The following is a 17,092-nucleotide window of genomic DNA, read 5'->3' as shown; positions in this document are numbered from 1 at the left end:
CAGGAGATAATTGGAATGTCACAATCATAAATGCCAGATGAAATCTCGTTCTCTTTTGTATTCTCTGAGCGCTCCAGCCCAAGCACCGTATTTGCATAATAAGGGTGGAAAAAACGAATGGTGTCTCCTCTCATTGGTGCTTTTTTGTGCACGCAGATAAACAGAAGGAGAATGAGAAATTGCGCGAGTCCCTCTCCAGGAAGACCGCCGGCCTGGAGCACCTTCAGCGGGAGTTCGCCTGTGTGAGGGCGGAGAACGACAGACTGCAGAGGGAGGTGGACGAGAAGGAGAGTCAGAACCAGCGGCTGCTCCGGGAGGTCTGCCACAGCCGCAGTGAGCTGAGCAGGTAGGGGTCAGGGTGCCCCGGACCTGCCGGCCCTGCCCGGTGCCCGGGGACGGACACGAAGCACACAACACGTGGCACGTCAGGTGGGAATAAAATACGAGGAGCGAAGCCATCTAAGGAAGGGGGACAGGGCCTGGGGGCGGAGTGCTTGTTTTATCCAGGGTGGTTCAGGGCCGGCCTCTCTGAAAGGATGCCATCTGAGTGGCCACCTGGAGGCCGTGAGGGCGTGAGCTCTGCAGATCCTGGGGGAAGATCCTTTGCCTTGGAAAGGGTCAGGGCCCCGAGGCAGGGTGTCCTTGGCCTGTGCAGGGCAGAGCCAGGGCTCAGTGCAGCTAGAGGAGAGGCCGAGGTAGAGGAGGACACGGAGGTGACTGGAGGCCGAGCCCCGCAGGACCCCGAGGCCTGGTGAGGACCTCGGTTTTCACGCCGAGTGACTCAGGAAGCCACGGGAGTTTCTGCACAGAGGCGTGCGGGAGTCTGCCTTAGGCTGTGAGCGCATCACGCTGACTGCCCTCTGCGGTCCCCCGGAGACTCCCATCTCGTCCCACGTGTTTCGGCGGTTCCGTCAGCACTCCGGACGCCCCACACCTTTAGTTCGTGACCTCGCCCTCACCTCCCCAGGGTGGTGCAGTGATTTGCAAGGTCACTGTCTTCGCCATCACACAGTGCTGGCTTCTCTCCTGCGCTGTGCACCCCTGGGTGAGACATAACCTTATGAGCTTCACTTCCTCATATCCGTGAATTGGGGATTAGAGAGCACATACCTTTTAGGGTGTCTGTGAAGATGACATGAGATCACGTCTGTAAAGGGCTGGGCCTGGAGGAGCCCTCGGGAAGCAGAGCTGTGAGGGGTACTCCTCCCCATGCTGTCACTCTTGTCCACACTCTCTGGCTGACGGTGGAATTGCCTGCCCTGTGGGTCAAGTAAGCCCCTGCGTGAGAATAACCTCTGCTCCCATGGCGCCGGGGCCTTTCCAGGGTGCAGGAGGAGGTGAAGGTGAGGCAGCAGCTGCTCACGCAGAACGACAAGCTACTGCAGTCCCTCCGGGTGGAGCTGAAGGTGTACGAGAAGCTGGATGCAGAGCACAGGAGGCTGCAAGGTACTAAGTGCTCTGGCCGGTGAGCTCCCCCGGACGGCGGGCTGCCCTCTTTCCTGAAACGCTGTTCTGAAACCCCAAGCTTGCCTCCAGGGTAGAGTAGATGGATGCTGAGGCAGGCTCTCTGGGCCACCCTTCTTCTCAAGTGGCAGCGGGAGTCCGGTGAACGGTGGTCTGGGTTCTCACGGCCTCGCGTCCCAGTGTATGCCTTCCACAGGTCACCTCATCCCTTTGGGCCTGCTCCTTCCTCTGTAAAACATGTCTACTAATCTCTGTTGTGTACAGTTGTGAAAATTAAATGAAATCATTTATTAAGCGCGTCCTAGCACAGTACCTGGCACGTAGTAGACACTCAAGAAATCACTTTATGATCATTTTCCTGCTGGTGTGTGTTTGTTTTTGTTTTGCCCATTCATTCAGCAGACAATTTTGGAGCACCTACTACGTGCTGATAGAGATGGTTGCTGGCCCTGGGCCTCGCTGTATCCTAGAGAGATACCAGATCAGAGCGACTTGACTGTAAACTCTAGTGTTTTAGAATCCGTTTTGAGGTGTGGTGGGGTTTTTTTCTTTTTTTTTTTTTTTTCCCGCAACTAATCTTCCAGATGGTTTCTCCCTATTGAAAGTTTATCTAGAAAAGGGTCACCTCTCAGCTCTCATTTTCTCCTCAGGTTGCTTTTCTTATTCTTGCTGTTGTGTCTTTTAAATATACCGTGGCTCTTAAAATCAGCCCTTTCACTATATAATTCCAGCCCAAATAGATTTTATTACTACTAGACATAATTTCAGGGTTTGGTGTGCAATTTGTCAGGCCTTTATGGCCAGAAGCGAAAATTAATTTCCAGCTCTTATTTAGCCTGTGGAATAGCAGCAATTAAGTCTGCGAGGACTTTTGTTTTTCAGGTCGAGTTGTTATGTTCCATGGCACCTAGGTCTTGGGCCGGGGAGGGTGGTGATGGCAGCGGTGGAAAGCACTGTCACTTGTCTTCGGTGGCTGACCCTCTGGCGGTTGACAGTGTCGAGGCTTCCCTTTGCTTGTGTTTGCAGAGACCAGGGCAGAGGCATCGGGAGAAGGCTGGAGGGGGCAGGACCCTTTCGGCCACCTGCATGGCCTCCTGACAGAGATCCAGGCTCTGCGGGCGCAGCTGGAAAGGAGCATCGAAACCAACAGCACACTGCAGAGCAGGCTGGAGGAGCAGCTGGCACAGGGCGGGGAGAAGGCCCAGGAGGCAGATCTCACTTTGGCTCTCCAGACCCTGTCTGTCCCTGAGCGGCCCCAGCAGCTGGACAAGCCCGGTACTGCCCTGCCTCGCCCCACTGTTTGAAATGCAGCCCTGCGCGTCTGTGCGGCACGTGTGAGCTTCTGAATCCCGCCCTTGCCCCATGGAGGTGTCTTCTCACTGACAGCAGACGCGCCGTGTACCCTGGGAGCTTGGGACCTGACCGCTGAGTAGCTGTCACCTTTGGCAAAATGGTGTCATCTGTGGGGCCTGCTGATTCTCAGGGCAGTGGGGTTTGGGCTTCCAGCGCCCTTATCGCCTCCAGTCCTGCTGTCTGCCACCCCCTTAGTCCTGTCCACATGATCTACTGCTGAAAATCCTTTTCAGTCCCTCTTAACTGCCTTTAAAAGAGCATCTTCACCTCTTCCTCCGGTTGTCAGCATCTCAGGATCTCAAAAGCTTCCTGGCAGGTTTGAAAACTGGTTCAGTTTGGCGTTTACCTCTGGCTTTATTGTCTAGCCCTGCAGAGGCTGTGTAGGGAGGAGAAGGAGGACAGACTGGGCCTCGTCTGCCCGACTCCTGCATAGGGCCGGGCATAAACCGGCAGGTGGCCAGGCTCAAATCAGTCAGCCAGGCCATCGTCTTTGCTCTTTGGATGAAGGAACTAAAACCCAGAGAGGGCACTGGACTTGCCCAAAGTGACACAGCAAGTAGGTGGCAGAGCTGGAGCTAGAAATCATTTCCAGCTCCGGGTCCGGTGCTGTGTCTGAAGTACCACCTGGCCTTCAGGAGCCCTGGTGTCTGGGGGTCATCATCCCAACGCCCAGGTGGATGGGTGTGTGCATCCAGGGGACAAGGAATGCCAGCAGACTTTATAAACAAGTAGCGTAGAAAAGTTTGGACTTACCTTTACTTAGATTGGGAATTACATCTGTCGCCTTTAATTAAAAAAATTACAATTTCTCAAAGAGCACCTAGTCACCCAGCTCTGGAACTTACAGTGACTCGCTCATGGGTTTCTCCTTGGTAAGGATTTTAAACTTTGAACCAAAAAGATGATGTGACGATATGGAAAAAAAAAAAATCCTTCATGGTTACAAAATAATAATTTTTTGCTTTGTATATGTCTCTTCATTTGGTAATCAAATGTAGGTGTGAATTTATAATGTTCAAATTGGTTTTTGGGCCATTCTGTGTCCTTTCTTTGTTTTTGCCCAACATTACATCATAAATGTTTCCCCTTGTTTCACACGGGCTTCCTAATTATTGTTTTCAGACGATTGTCAGTCACCAAACCGTTACCCTGATGATTATTAAAGTGGTCTCTGATTTGGAGCTTTAATAGACATCGGCGTTAACACGCTTTTTCTGTTGAACAGTATTCTTAGGATAAAATCCTGCAAGGGGAACCTCACAGGGCTGGGAAGGGGCCCTACTGCCGCCTTCTGCACAGGGGATACATTGGCAGTGGGCCTTGCCGTATTTAAATAGGGGTCTGCTCTGCTCCTGGCCCTTCTTAGGGCTTTGAGGAGATGGGACCGAGGAGGTTGTCGATGTGAGCTAGGGAGATTGAAGCAGGGAGAAGAGTTCAGTGACTGGGGCGCCCAGGAAGGAGCTTTGGGGCAGTTGAAGTGAGGCCGTTGAACAGCCTTTGCCTGTTTTTGAAATTTGTCCAGGGTCAGCCCTGGGGCGGGGGTGGGGGTGGGGGGCGGTCTCCAAAGAGGCATCTAGGAGGACGTGCTCAGAATTCACAGCGCCGTCTCCGTGGAGAAGTTTCCCAGTTTCCTCAGGTGAAGACTAGAATTATACAGTAGGCAGCAGCGTTTCTTCCTTTGCACAGGACTTTTCAGGACGGTATTTAAATGCAGCTGTCTGAAAGTTCTGGCCTAAAGACTGCTGTTTCTGCAGGAAGTGGTCGCTCTCGGGCCAGCTCCACAGAGCTGAGCCCCGGGCACCTTGGCCCCAAAGTTGAAGTGCACTCTTTGGAGGGGCCTGGGTGGGGAGCAAGCTGGGCAGGACACCTTGAGGCCTGGACACAGTCCTCTCTCTGCCACGGACACTCTGGGTAATGCTAGGCAGATCACTTCCTGTCTCTGCCCATTGGTCTCCTTTTCCAGGAAGCCTGAATTACAGTGCCATCCTGCCCCCGAGCTACTGAGAGTTCAGATGTGAAAGTGCTTTCCTGAATTATAGAGTGTGGCCATCATCTCGTGCCGCATATGCCTGGTTTTCCCTCCTTGCATTGTCTCAAACGCATCACCTCCCAAATCCTACTTCGGGTCACTCTTCTGTCTTATGTGGGTTACTGCAGCCGCCTCCAGCCCAAAACAGGTCTCGGCCTGACATTGTCCCGCCTGACGTCCCCCACTTCATGCTCCCTGAATGTGTCACGAGGGCTCCCTCCTCTGTGCCTTGGCATCTGCTCGTTCCTCTGCCTACATTTCTGTCTCTCCTCGGGTTACCCCCTCACTTGAGCTCCCACAGCCCCCGTGCCTCCCTCCCTTAGCCCTGACCCCTGAGGGGAAACAGCTTGTTTACTTGTCTGGACAAGAGGGTCCTTCCGGGGAGGCAGCCGGGCCTGCTCCCTCTGTATCCCCCGTGTCCCGCGCAGGGCCTGGCGGGAGGGATGCCCAGTGAGGATCTGAATGAATGCTTGTGTGTGTCTGGTGCTTCACTGTGTTTTCATTCAGTTCTCTCTCAAATGCTGATGAGAGCGAAACTAAAACGTTTGCTGGTTTATTTCCCTTATTTTGCATCTTGTAGCTGGTGACAGGTGTCCCGTGGCAGCTGACAATTCGTATGATCTGTTTGATTCCACCCCAGCGGTGCCGCCAGGATCAGGTACAAAGCTAGAGGCTGGGTAGCTATGGCACAGTTGGGTTTGGCAGTGGGACTTTTTAAATTGGAGGAAAGGGGGGTCCCTGGTCCCAACTCAGCAGGGGATTTGGCAGGATTTGGGGGGTTGTGTTCTCAGCATTTCTAGCTGGCAATCTCGTTCTCCAAGCCCAGGTGTTACCAACCTTAGCCACATCATTGGTTTCGCTCCCTGTTGTCCTGGGTTAAAGTGTGACTGCCTTATCGTGGCTTTCAAGGCCCTGCAGCATCCAGCCCGAGTGGGCCCGTCCAGCCACACCCCTCTGGCCTCCTGGTGCCACACGGATGGGTCAAACCATCCTGCGGTTGGGCCTGCACTTCCCTGTCACTGGGACTGCGCAGCGTGGCCCCCGCCTTTGCCAGACCGACTTTGCCCACTTCTATGCCAGTGAAAATCCTGCTGCTTCCCGAAGACTCATCCTGAATGCAAACTGCCCAGGGAAATGTCTTTCCTGATGGCCCCGGTCCGAATTATCCGTCCGTGCTTCTGTTGATCCAAAGGTGGAAAGCGGCAGGCTTTTACCTCTGTGTAGCATAATTCTTGCTACCCATTCAGCCCAGCGCAATTGTCGCTGCTTCTAGGAAGCCGTCCCTTCCCGCACAGAGGCTTGATTATTCTGTCCACTGAGCTCCGGCTCTTTGTCGTCACGCTGTTACACCTCCCACATGGCATCTGTGTTCCGATTAGACCACGGGCCCCTGAAGCGCAGGCCCAGGCTTGATTCGTCTGTGTGAATCAGGGCTCTTCTGCAGAGCCGGTGCCTGATGAGTGTTCGTTGGATTGAAATGAGCTTCTCCCACAGGATGAATAAGCCTACGGCGGGTAATACACAGGCTGAGGTCCTGGCTCCAGGCCTCTTTCCCCTCGGGGCTGTGTCAGGTGGCATTTGGGCTAGAGGGCTCTCAGCCCTCCTGGCTGGCTAGACATCGTTGAACGCAGCTCATCGAATGCAGGGTGCCGCCCCAGATAGGTCTGACATCTTCCTTCTCGTTCTGTAGCTTCAGAGACTCCTCCACTCTCTGGAAATGACATGGACGCCCTCTCCTGCGACAGTGGCAGCTCGATCACCAGCGCCTCAAACGTGTGCCGCCTGGTCCCTGGCCACCGCCTGTGGGCCAGCAAGAGTGGCTGCCATGTCCTGGGCCTGATTGAGGACTACGGTGCCTTGTGCGAGCAGATTGGCCGGGGCCAGAAGCTCCTCGCCGAGATGGACGTTCAGATCCAAGAGTCTCCCAGCCCCACGAGCCAAGAGCTGGCAGCAAAGGTAACCTGAGCGACAGAGCTGGAGGGAGAGGGATGCACAGCGGGGCAGGAGGTGGAAGGTGTTGGCCGAGGGCACTGGGGGCGAGAGGCTCACGGGTCCTCAGTAAGGCCCTGGGAAGAGGGGCCAGGGAGCATCGCGCACGAAACTCACGAGGTCGGGTCCGGGCTGCGAGGCTGCTCGTTGTTCTGCGGGAGGGACACTGCTGAGGTCTGTGCCTGTGTTACCGCGGTCGCTTCGCTGGGCTCCGCTGCACTGCCCCTCCGCGGCCTGTCCAGTGTCTCGTCCATCCCTCTATCCTTCAGTCCTGCAGTGTGTCCATCCCTTCTCCCACCCAGTCACCTGTCCGTCGCCCTCCCGGCCTCCGTGCTCAGGCTTTGGGGCTGCTGTGGTGAACGGGGTGCCTGAGGTCCTGGTCCTCACGCAGCGTGTGGTCTGGTCCACCACGCTGCCGTCTGTGATGCGCTTGCTGCCGCGAGCCATCCTGCAGCCGCCTCAAGATGGTTGGCGGCCGCTGTTCTTGCACAAGACCTTTTAGGATCGTATTTTCTTTCATCCCAGAGCAGCCTTTACGGTGGGTGATGTCATTCCCGCTGTGCAGGTGCTGAGGGAGAGTAGCTCAGAGCAGTTGGATTTGAACCCAGGTCTCTGTCCGCCAAGGCGCTCTCTTTCTCCGTCATCCTGCTCCCTGAAGAGCGTTGCAGGTCACCCCCCTCACCTGTGCGGGCACCTCCGCCTCCCGCCGGCGCCATGCAGACTCCAGGGGAAACATTCGTCTCGCGTCGCTTGCCGTTGGCGTCGTTCACCTTCCGGAGAGGCTCCGTGGCTGCGGGGACCCTCTTCTTGGCCCAGTAAATGGAGTGAACTCAGGCGGCCATCAATCATGCTTACTGACCGGGCTAACGTCACCACCGAAGTTCTCTCATAATCTATAAGTCACTGTCTTTAAGAACAATGAATTGGTGTCGCCCGGCAGCAGGCTCTCGCCTGGCGTGCGGAGCACAGGCCCTGCGGTCTGGGGATTTATGCTGCCCATTAAAGCTGGCTCGTCCATAATCTTTTTCAAGACCGCACGTAACAGCCTTCTCGTCCCCCCCCGCAGCGTCCACACCCGGCGCCCCTGAGCAGCTTCGTCACCGGTGTCGGCGCAGCCAGGCTGACCCTGGATGAGGCCTCGAGGTTACTGACGCTCCTCTGGAGGGTCTCACTGCCCACCAGTGGCCAGTGCACGCTCCACTGTGAACAGGTGGGTGGTGGCACGTGGGTGCAGAGGCTCGAGGGTGCCGCTGGGGCCTGTGTCTCAGGCTTCTCCATGTCCAGCCCGGGACCTGGCCTCCAGCAGGTGTGCCCTCAGTTTGGGGAGGGTGGCGGGGGGCAGGGAGGGCGCCATGTTGGTCGAGTGACATGTCCGACACCGCGCTGGCTGCTCCAGGCCGGTTCTGACCTGATCCCCTGGGGCCCTGCAAGCTTGGCCTGCCGCCTGGACCCGACCGTGTCCCCAGCGCCAGCACATCTTTGTTGAGGGAAACCCTGTCCATGTTCTACACGTCAGGAAACTGAGGTTCGGGCAGTGAGGCACGTACTCAAGGGTGCAGAGCTGGCTTTGAAGGCACAGGTGTTGAATCCCAAGGACAGGCTTTGATTTATAGCTTTAAGTCCCAGGTTTTCCTCGTGGACTAGGCCATTCCATCCTGCTCAGAATGTCTTTCATTTCTGATGCCTTTCGATAGCTTTCAGCATCCTATTTTAGTGGGGTTTGTAAATCTATTTTAACTACTTAGAAACTACTTTTTTTTTTTTAACCAAACAAAATCATTTATTACAAAACCATTGAAATTTCCCTTAAAAGCTAGACGTTGCAGTAAGTTGAACATGACTGAATTAAGAACGGTTGCTCCCATCTCCATCTGCATCCCCATCTGACATGGCGCAGAGCAGAGCCTGTCCCCCGGGTCTGTGTGTGTGGGAAACATGTCGTATTATGACAAGGTGAGCACCTGCTCTGATAATCAGGGAAACCTCCCTGGAAGAAGGAGCCTACTTGTTAAGGAAGAGTTAGAGCTCTTTGCTTGGTGGCCTGATAGATACTTCCCCCTTTATCTAACCTATAAATTTTTACCAAAGGCCATCAGGAAGGCAGAAGGGAAATGTGCATTCCACGTCGTCACTCATCTAGTTCACCCCTCTGACAGCTCTCAGATCTCCCAACCATGGCAAAGAAGTAGCAGTGAAGCAGCTCTCTCACCTCGGAAGGTTCTGCTGAGCCTGTGCTTAGGTTTCTGTCTTGGGATCCTGGGGAGGAAGTTTGGTGCCGTAAACTCGGGGAAGTACACGAGCAGTCATTGTGCAGGGAAATCTGTACACGGAGTGGAAGACGGCGTGTTGGAGAGGAAGGGCGGCCCACTGGGTTCCAGCCCCACACTGGCCTTGCCTTTCCTCCTAACCCACCAAGCTCTCTTCCATCTTGAGCCCAGAAGGCACAGGTGCTCTCTCCTGGCCGACTGGCTCCTTCTCACCTCTCAGGCCTCAGCTTAAATGTTACTTCAAGGTCAGAGAGGGTTCCCGGTCACTTTATCATAGCATCCTCTTCTGCTTCATCCTAGCCCTTATCACAAGTTATAATTACACACTTGTCTGTTTAATGTCTGTGCCCCTCTGTTTTCCATGAGGGGCCATGTCTATTTTGTTCATATTTTTGAATGAATGAATGAATGAGTAATTTCCTTTCATCCTCCCAAACTGGTACTTGCCCATATGATTTTTTTTTTCCCATATGATTTCTAAAGCATGTGTCTGAACTAAACATTTCACCCTTGATGCAGTGTTTTTGACCTCAGTACATAGTACTGTCTGTTAAATAGATGGAATGCAGTTCTTATTTCTATCATGTGAGTGTGTATAAATACAAATTAGAGTCACACTGATCTCCCCCGCTAGCAAATTAGTCTAGGGACTGGTCAGTGCCTGTGATGATTTGCCCCTTATTTCCGAGGGTTTCTCGGGTAATTGATTATGCTCACTTTAGCATCACAGAATTTTAGAGCCAGAAAAAGGACCTTGGAGTTGCTCTGATATGGCTGCTGGTGTACACAGACCCCTGTGTGGTGTTAAATTGCCTCTAGCCACTTTTCTGTCCCTGTCTATGTTTCATACAGTGCCTTTTTCTTGGTGTGAAATCTGTGCAAAGCAGATTTCCAAGTTTCCACCAGCAGCTCCAGTGGTTTTTTACTACCTGGTGTTTTCTCTGAGTGTCGTTAAATTGCCTTTTGCATCTCCTACAGTCAGTCCCTGGGACTACTCTGGAAAGTGTATATCATATATGTCAGTTTATCTAAGAAAGTTGTGGGGAGAGATACAAATATGTACACGTATTCATTTATAAAAATGTTTTTAAGTGGAAGGATGAACAGTCACAGAACAGTCTACATGTAGGGGTGGGAAGGAAGAGGATGGAAGGACAGGGATAGAGGGTAGACTTCTCTGAATTGACCTTGTTTCATAAATTTGACTTTGAAACTGTATAAATGCTTTACATAATTATAAATAAAAATAAACCCAAAAATAAATCCACTTGACAGATGGTCTCACAGCACCTACTCCATGGCAGACGCTGGGGGTCAGAGGGAAGAATTGAGTTCTGCCCTCAGGGAGCTTGTAGTCTAGGAGGGGAAGCAAACAAGTAAATGACCAGTTATAATCTACCATGAAACGGGCAACGTTAGAGGAAGCACTGGGCACGATGGGTGCCCAAAGGAGCAGTAACCAACCTAGACTCCTGGTAGAGAAGGGTCTGAAGGAGACCTGGAGGGGGTCATGCCTGAGCTGACTTTAGAAAGAGCAATAGAGGTTAGCCAGGCGAGGTGAGCAATAATCATTCTCCCTATCTTCAGGCATCCTCTCATCTGAGTCTCACTGTACTGCAGTGTGACGAGAGGGTCAGGCATCATCCCTGTTTTACAGATGTGGACCTAAGGCTCTGAATGTAGAGTGACTTTGTCCCAGAATGTGTGGCCTACAGCCACCACCAGAACACAAGTCTCTGGGCTCTCAGCTTGAGGAAGAATCAAAGAAAACCTTATGTTTAAATTAGGATCTGTTTTGGAAGCACAGTTGAAGTCCTTGTAACCGACACAATTGGTTAATCTTAAAAGTAGGTTAAAGTAGGGAATCAAAAAATGATACATACCTTAAACATTTCAGTTTAACTTAAAACAGTTAAATGTACATTCATTTGCCACTCTTTTGATGTAGGGCCAGGGCCTTTTCTTTGAATATGGGTCTGCTGATTGAAGTTCCACATCTTCTTTCTTTCATAAACTATATCCATAATGTATGTCTGTCACTTCCAATTTCCGTTTCTTTAAGATGAAGAAAAAACTTAGGCACTTGCAAAGCAATTTGAATATAGAATCCTCCTAGACTGTGTTCCTCCCACATCTTTTATTCACCCACACCTAATTCGCCAGAAATGTGGTGTTTTTAGTGACTCGTCTTTATCAAGTGTTTCCCGAAACATATGTTAGTTTTCATTCAACCGGTTCTCTCTTTTCATACACATAATTCATAGGTTTACTTAATACTTAATTAAATTATATAACTGATTACAAGTACAACAGCCATAAACAAGTTTGGGGACAAACTAAAGTGGCTCTTCGTAAGCTGACAGCCCAACATCTCCCCTCTTGGGAGCAGAGGTATTTCAGTGTAGCACAGGGTGGCCTGTGCCGGGGTACCTCACAGTCCAGGTGTTTTATGAGAAAGGGAGTGTCCTTAACCCCGTGAACTAGTTCAGTGGAGATTGGTTAAGACAGCCGCGATGGTGTTCACATGTTCACTTCAGGGGTGTGGGGACTCTAGTTCTGCCACCCATCCACTCTCCTCACCTCTGGAAAATCAAAACAGGTTCTCCTAATAGATCATACTCCCCTAATAATACCTTTATGTTCTCTTTGTGTAAAGTAGACAGCTAGCGGGAACCCTGCTGTAAGGCACAAGAAGCTCGGCTCAGGGCTCTGTGATGACATAGGTGGGTGTGAGGGAGGGAGGCCCAAGAGGGAGGGGACATAGGTATACATACAGCTGATTCACTTCATTGTACAGCAGACACTAATACAACGTCGTAAAGCAGTTATACTCCAATTAAAAAAAAAAAAAGATTTAAGCATTAAAAAAATACCAGCATTATAGTTTTTGGGAAAAAAACCCTCAATGCTGATAAATTAAGAAAATGATTATTCCAGATCCCATCTCTCAGAACTAAAACACTATAAACATTTTCGTGATGTCTCTCTCATCAAATAGCTTAGACATCTTGATATACACACCTATGGATAGAAATATATGTGTTCAATTTTACGGAACAGGAGTGCGTGGCGCACAATAGCTGTTCTGGGCACTTTTGTCACTAATTATGATCATCTTTCAATGTCAATAACTGAAGTTCTACGGCATCATTTTTAATAGCTGCAGAATCATTCCATATTATGTAAGTACCGTAGTTGAGTTATCTAAATCCCCATTGAAACAAATCAGGTGTTTTTTTTTTTTGTCCTGCTGTGAGCAGTGCTGAGGTGAACATCCTGGTGCGCAGGCGTCTTCTCGTGCCTGCGTTACCATTCCTTGGGGTAGATGCCCAAGTGTAGAATTGCTGGGTCAGAGGGTTGAGCACGTTTTACATTCTGCTGCATCTCGCCGGGCGTGGTTCCACCTGGGCTGTGCCAGTGCACAGCTCCACCAGCAGTTGTGAGAGGGCTTTGCCCACACCCTCCCCACCATCTGACCAGCAGAGCAAGCCTAGAAAACTAGGCTTCTAGTTTTTATTCAGATACCTTTGTTGGTAAGGTTGAGCACTTTTAACGTGGTTTTGTAATTCTTCCTCTGTGATCTGACGTTTATATTCTGTGTTCATGTTTCTAATTCCCTTTCTCTTTAGACTGGAGAATTGAAGGCAGAGATCAGCAAACTACACAAAAAATTGTTTGAACAAGAAAAGAAGTTGCAAAACACCATGCAGCTGTTGCAGCTGAGCAAGAGCCAGGAGAAAGTCATCTTTGACCAGCGTGAGTAGCTGGGCGGCGGCCACCACGGCTGACCACTGCCTGCCTCTGAGGACCAAAACCCCAGCCCTGGGCTGTCCTCACACCTCCTGCTTATGGGTTTCCTTTCATACTTCACCCATCCTGACCCGCCCAGACAGATGAATTCCCTTATCAGACCTCTGTGGAGGGGCCGCTCCGTGCCAGGGACTGTCACCTCCCTGGGGAGACAGGTGTGTGGCGTGCAGTGACGGGAACATGTGTAGGGGCTCGGGGAGCACTGAGGTGGGATGGGGAGGGGGTCACTCTGTCCTGGGAGGTGCCTTCTTGGACGAAGAGACACCTGACCTGAGTCTTCAAGGAGGAGTCGGTGTTGGTCAGGTGGACAGGGGACAGTGTGGGCAAGGGCAGAGGGACAAGGAGTGAGACTGCCTGTGAGGAAAGCCGACAGCAGCTCATGTTGCTGGAGTTGGAGCTGCCCGTGGCAGGTGGAGGTGGGAGGGGCCTGGGGCACCGGGGCCGCCGCGTGAGAGGCCTCGGGTGGGAGCCACTCCAAGCGGACTGTCCATCTGCGTCGAGAAGGGCTTGCTGGCGGCCGGTCCAGGCAGGTGAGGAGGGCCCGCGGCCGGGCGGTGGGATCCAGAGGAGGGCACCGATTTGAGAAAGACACTCCTAGACAGACACGGAAACGCAAGGCCGGAGACATCCAATGACGCTTGTAAGGTGGCCCCAGCCCTGGCCCAGGGGCTTCAGAGGCGCAAACCCCCTGCCCGCTTTCAGCCCCCGGCACCCGTGCCCTCGTGCGCGCGGCGGAGCCTCCTAGCAGCACAGGCCCCGCCAGGCCTTGGGTGGCCAGGCCCTCACATCCCTGAGTCACGAGGGGCCTCGTGGACCAGACCCGAGAAGGAGCCGTGGGGCTCACGGCGTCCATCGTGTGTTAGGTCCCCTTGGCTGAGCACGGAGGGCCGGGGGGCGGGGCAGGGCTGAGAGGGGGTGAGGAGGCGGCCCTGGCAGACCGGTGGGTGTCCGTGGGGTTCCGCCTGGGGGTTCAAGCCACTGGCAGAGAAGAGGAGCGCTGGAGGCGGCGGGGTGTGGGGAGAGCCATCGAGGCCGTGCCTGAGGTAGCTGTGGGCCAGGTGGGTCCGGCCCCGGGAGCGGCTCTTGAGGGGGTGGGAAGCGGGCTTCTGTACAGCCCCCAGGTCCAGGGAACACTGGCGCGCTCGGCGTTGGCGTTGCCCTGTAGCCGGTGTCCCAGGCAGTCACAGGGAACATGAAGTTACCCCTGTTTGCAGGTGAGCATATTTCGGAAGTAGGTTCAGATGGGTGAGTTACCACGGCAGGTCCAGAGGACAGAACCCAGCCCTGAGTCCCGGGTCGCTGAGCCTGCCATCGTCAGTGAGCGCAGCTCAGATCTCCGCTCTCCTGTGTGACCTGGAATAAATGACTTGAACTCCCCAAACCCCGCCAGCCTCCCAGGGTCTGCTCTGGCTCTAAGGGACTGAGTGGAAGTTGGGTAGTGTTCCCTCCTCTCCCTTCCCCACCTGGTGACGAGGAAGAGTAAGGGCCTGGGGCTGCTCCCTGCCTGGGCCAAGGCGAACACTCCAGCTCCTCCCAGAGTCCGCAGGGAGAGGAGGGAAAGAGTGACCGTAAGACCCTCTCCACGTGACCTGGAACCGCCCACTTCACTTCCCGCCTGTAGACGGGAATCCCTGGGGGGTGTGCACTGAGGTCACAGCTGGCAAACCACCTGTCACCGCTGGACACCACTGAGGCTGGTGTCTTCCTTGCCAGTGCCCTGCTGAGGTGGGAAGAGCAGGTGCTGAGTCAGACAGACCTGGGCTCTAGTCACGCCTCTGCCTGGGGCCAGCCTTGATTTGGGACAAGCTCTTCCCCGCTCTGTCCCTCGGGCTTCTCATCTCAGTGGGAGTTTCTTGCTCTGAACGTGGGCAGTGCTGTTCAGACGTGGGGCCCCTTCACACTTGCGCCAGGTGAGACTTAGCTCGTTCCGTACTTTTAGTACTGTTTGAACATTATTTTTAACCTCCACAGCCATGGTACCGAATCTTTTCCGGGTCACAGGCTCCTTGGCGAACCTCAGGAGAGGGGATCTCTCTCCCCAGAAGGATGCACGCATCCTTGTACACACAAAGATTTGCACATGGTTTCTGAGGATTTAGGACGCTCCAACACATAGCCTTGGGCCCAGCTTAAGAATGTCTGCCCTGCAGCGTGGGGCTGGGGAAGGGCACAGAGAGGCAGTGGACACCTCTGAAATTCACTTTGCCCAGTTAAAAACAAAGCCCACACCATCTGTCGCCTCCCGCGGTGTCACAGATTGCAAACAGACTTCGTTGCCTCCAGATGGAAATTTTCGTGAGGCAAGAAACATTTTCTCAAGGCCACCACACGGCACCTATTCCGAATAAGCCGTTGGGCAGCTGGGCCGTGTGTACCGACAGGGAGACTGTCTCAGCCTTGGGCCCCACTGGCCAAAGGCCCAGTTCCAGAAGCCTGTGTGTCCTCCCTGGGGGTAGCCGGAGTCCCTGGCCATCACCAAAGCCTGTTTAAGGTGGATCCCTTATCGGGCCGATCTCCCCTCAGTGGCGGCATTCCTGCTGCTGCTGGTGTTTGTTGGACAAGACACGGACTGAGGGAAGAAGCCACCTTACTTTACAGTTGCTGCCCTGAAAGCGGGCACTCCCCCCCCACCCCCCCCCACCCCCCCCCGTGGGTTCTGATGCGCTGGGGATCTGCCTCACGCAGCTCGGAGGGCACCAGTCAGATCACAGGGACCTGTGAGATCATCCCGCCCCGCCCGCTGCTGTCCAGGTAGAGTGTGCCTGGCCCAGGGGGCCACTGGAGGGCAGCTCAGGAGAGAGACACCCACGGTTCGGTCCTCCTCCCCACCATCAGGCCCCCGCTCCCAGGACTGCTGTGCCCCCGACCCCCGACTTGGCCTTCACCTGTGGGTTTGCTTGGCCTTCACCTGTGGGTTTGCTTGGCCTTCACGTGTGGGTTTGCTTGGAGCGGGCGCACCCCCTTCCCAGCGCTGCTTCTCTGGGGGGCTGAGGGGCCCTAGTCAGGTGCAGGCCTCTCCCCTGCCCGGCACCACGAGCCCAGCCCGCAGAGGCGGGCCCCTGGGGGTCCCACTGGCCCTGCAGAGCCTCAGTTTCCGTCTATAACGTGGTGTCGCTCTCTGCCTTCTAGTATCGCTGAGGTTGTGGCTTAGCCTGGACTTGAGGAGGGGTCTCTGGTCCACCCTCTCTGATGGGTTATTTGATGCTGGGATGTGTGATGGGGCAGGTGGGGCCTTACACGTCTGGGTCTGGATGCTACAGGGCTGACCACACGCCTGAACCATGTGGGGCTTGGGGGCTCCTCCCTGCGTTTGGCTTTTACACTGTCTTCCTGGGCATCTATGTCTAATCATCCCGTTCTTTGCTCTTTCCTTAGTGGTCGTTACGCACAAAATCCTTCGGAAGGCCAGAGGAAACCTGGAGGTGATGCCCCTTTGAGAAAGCCATTTGGGGGATGGGAATGGGTGTGGGGCTGGCAATGACTTCTTTTGAAAAACGAAGTTGAAGGTGAAACCCGGTCACGTGTTCTCTGTCAGTTGTATTTTTCTGCCAGCAGCGCACGGGAAGTTTCGTTTCATCATGCCGTGTTGTTGATGGTTGTTCTAATTATTGGTGTGCCGTTTCTTACCAGTGAGAAATACAGCAGACGATGCCTGGCCCATAGTAGGCGTTGGATAAATATTTCATTATCATCTGGTTCTATAAATATTTACTGATCAAACAGTATGTCTTTGAAAGTAGTTTCAGAATAGCATTCTCACCATTAATTCTGTCAGTAATCTTACTCCAGAGACCCTCCGTGGGACCTAAAATTCTCATTTTTTCCCCCCCTTCTCCTAGCTTAGGCCCGGGAGTGCCCATCCTGGAACGTCCAGTCCCAGCAGGCCAGGCTCCTGAGGAGAACTTCCAGCCAATAAAACTCGTGGTTCCCCACTTAGCTCGTCCTGTCTCTTTGTTTCAAGCGTGGTTCCCGCTTACTGAGGGGAGAAGGGCTGTCTGGCCAAAGGAGGCCTATCTTTCACCTTAAGATTGGCGTGGAGTTGTTGTCAGATAGGGTGGGAGCTTCCAGACGCCGGGCCTCTCACGTCCGGGGCCGGCGCGGAGCTGAGGCATTACTCTCAGGCCCGGGGGTGGGCTCGCGTTCCCCCCGCCGCCTCCCCTGGATTTGCTTGGTGCTCAGC

The 17,092-nt window shown here is 53.7% G+C and overlaps 1 protein-coding gene across 8 annotated transcripts in view; it reads left to right on the top strand.

Annotated features, from left to right (window-relative positions):
• The window catches only part of CDK5RAP2 (CDK5 regulatory subunit associated protein 2), a 178,167-nt gene extending 161,323 nt beyond the window's left edge, over positions 1 to 16,844 (top strand). For all 8 annotated transcript variants that reach the window (XM_033427340.2, XM_033427339.2, XM_033427335.2 and 5 more), the window contains 9 exons: positions 157 to 346; positions 1,325 to 1,446; positions 2,491 to 2,739; positions 5,427 to 5,504; positions 6,537 to 6,802; positions 7,902 to 8,045; positions 12,732 to 12,858; positions 16,288 to 16,334; positions 16,752 to 16,844. In XM_033427340.2, coding sequence (XP_033283231.1) covers positions 157 to 346; positions 1,325 to 1,446; positions 2,491 to 2,739; positions 5,427 to 5,504; positions 6,537 to 6,802; positions 7,902 to 8,045; positions 12,732 to 12,858; positions 16,288 to 16,334; positions 16,752 to 16,808 — 1,280 coding nt within the window. In that variant the 3' untranslated portion in view covers positions 16,809 to 16,844. The remainder of the gene's footprint in view (positions 1 to 156; positions 347 to 1,324; positions 1,447 to 2,490; positions 2,740 to 5,426; positions 5,505 to 6,536; positions 6,803 to 7,901; positions 8,046 to 12,731; positions 12,859 to 16,287; positions 16,335 to 16,751) is intronic.
• The last annotated feature ends 248 nt before the right edge of the window (positions 16,845 to 17,092 follow it).

The sequence above is a fragment of the Orcinus orca genome, chromosome 6 (assembly GCF_937001465.1).
Source record: "Orcinus orca chromosome 6, mOrcOrc1.1, whole genome shotgun sequence".
Taxonomy (NCBI): Eukaryota; Metazoa; Chordata; class Mammalia; order Artiodactyla; family Delphinidae; genus Orcinus; species Orcinus orca.
Note: the sequence above shows the minus strand (reverse complement) of the source record. Positions and strands in the feature narration are given on the sequence as shown.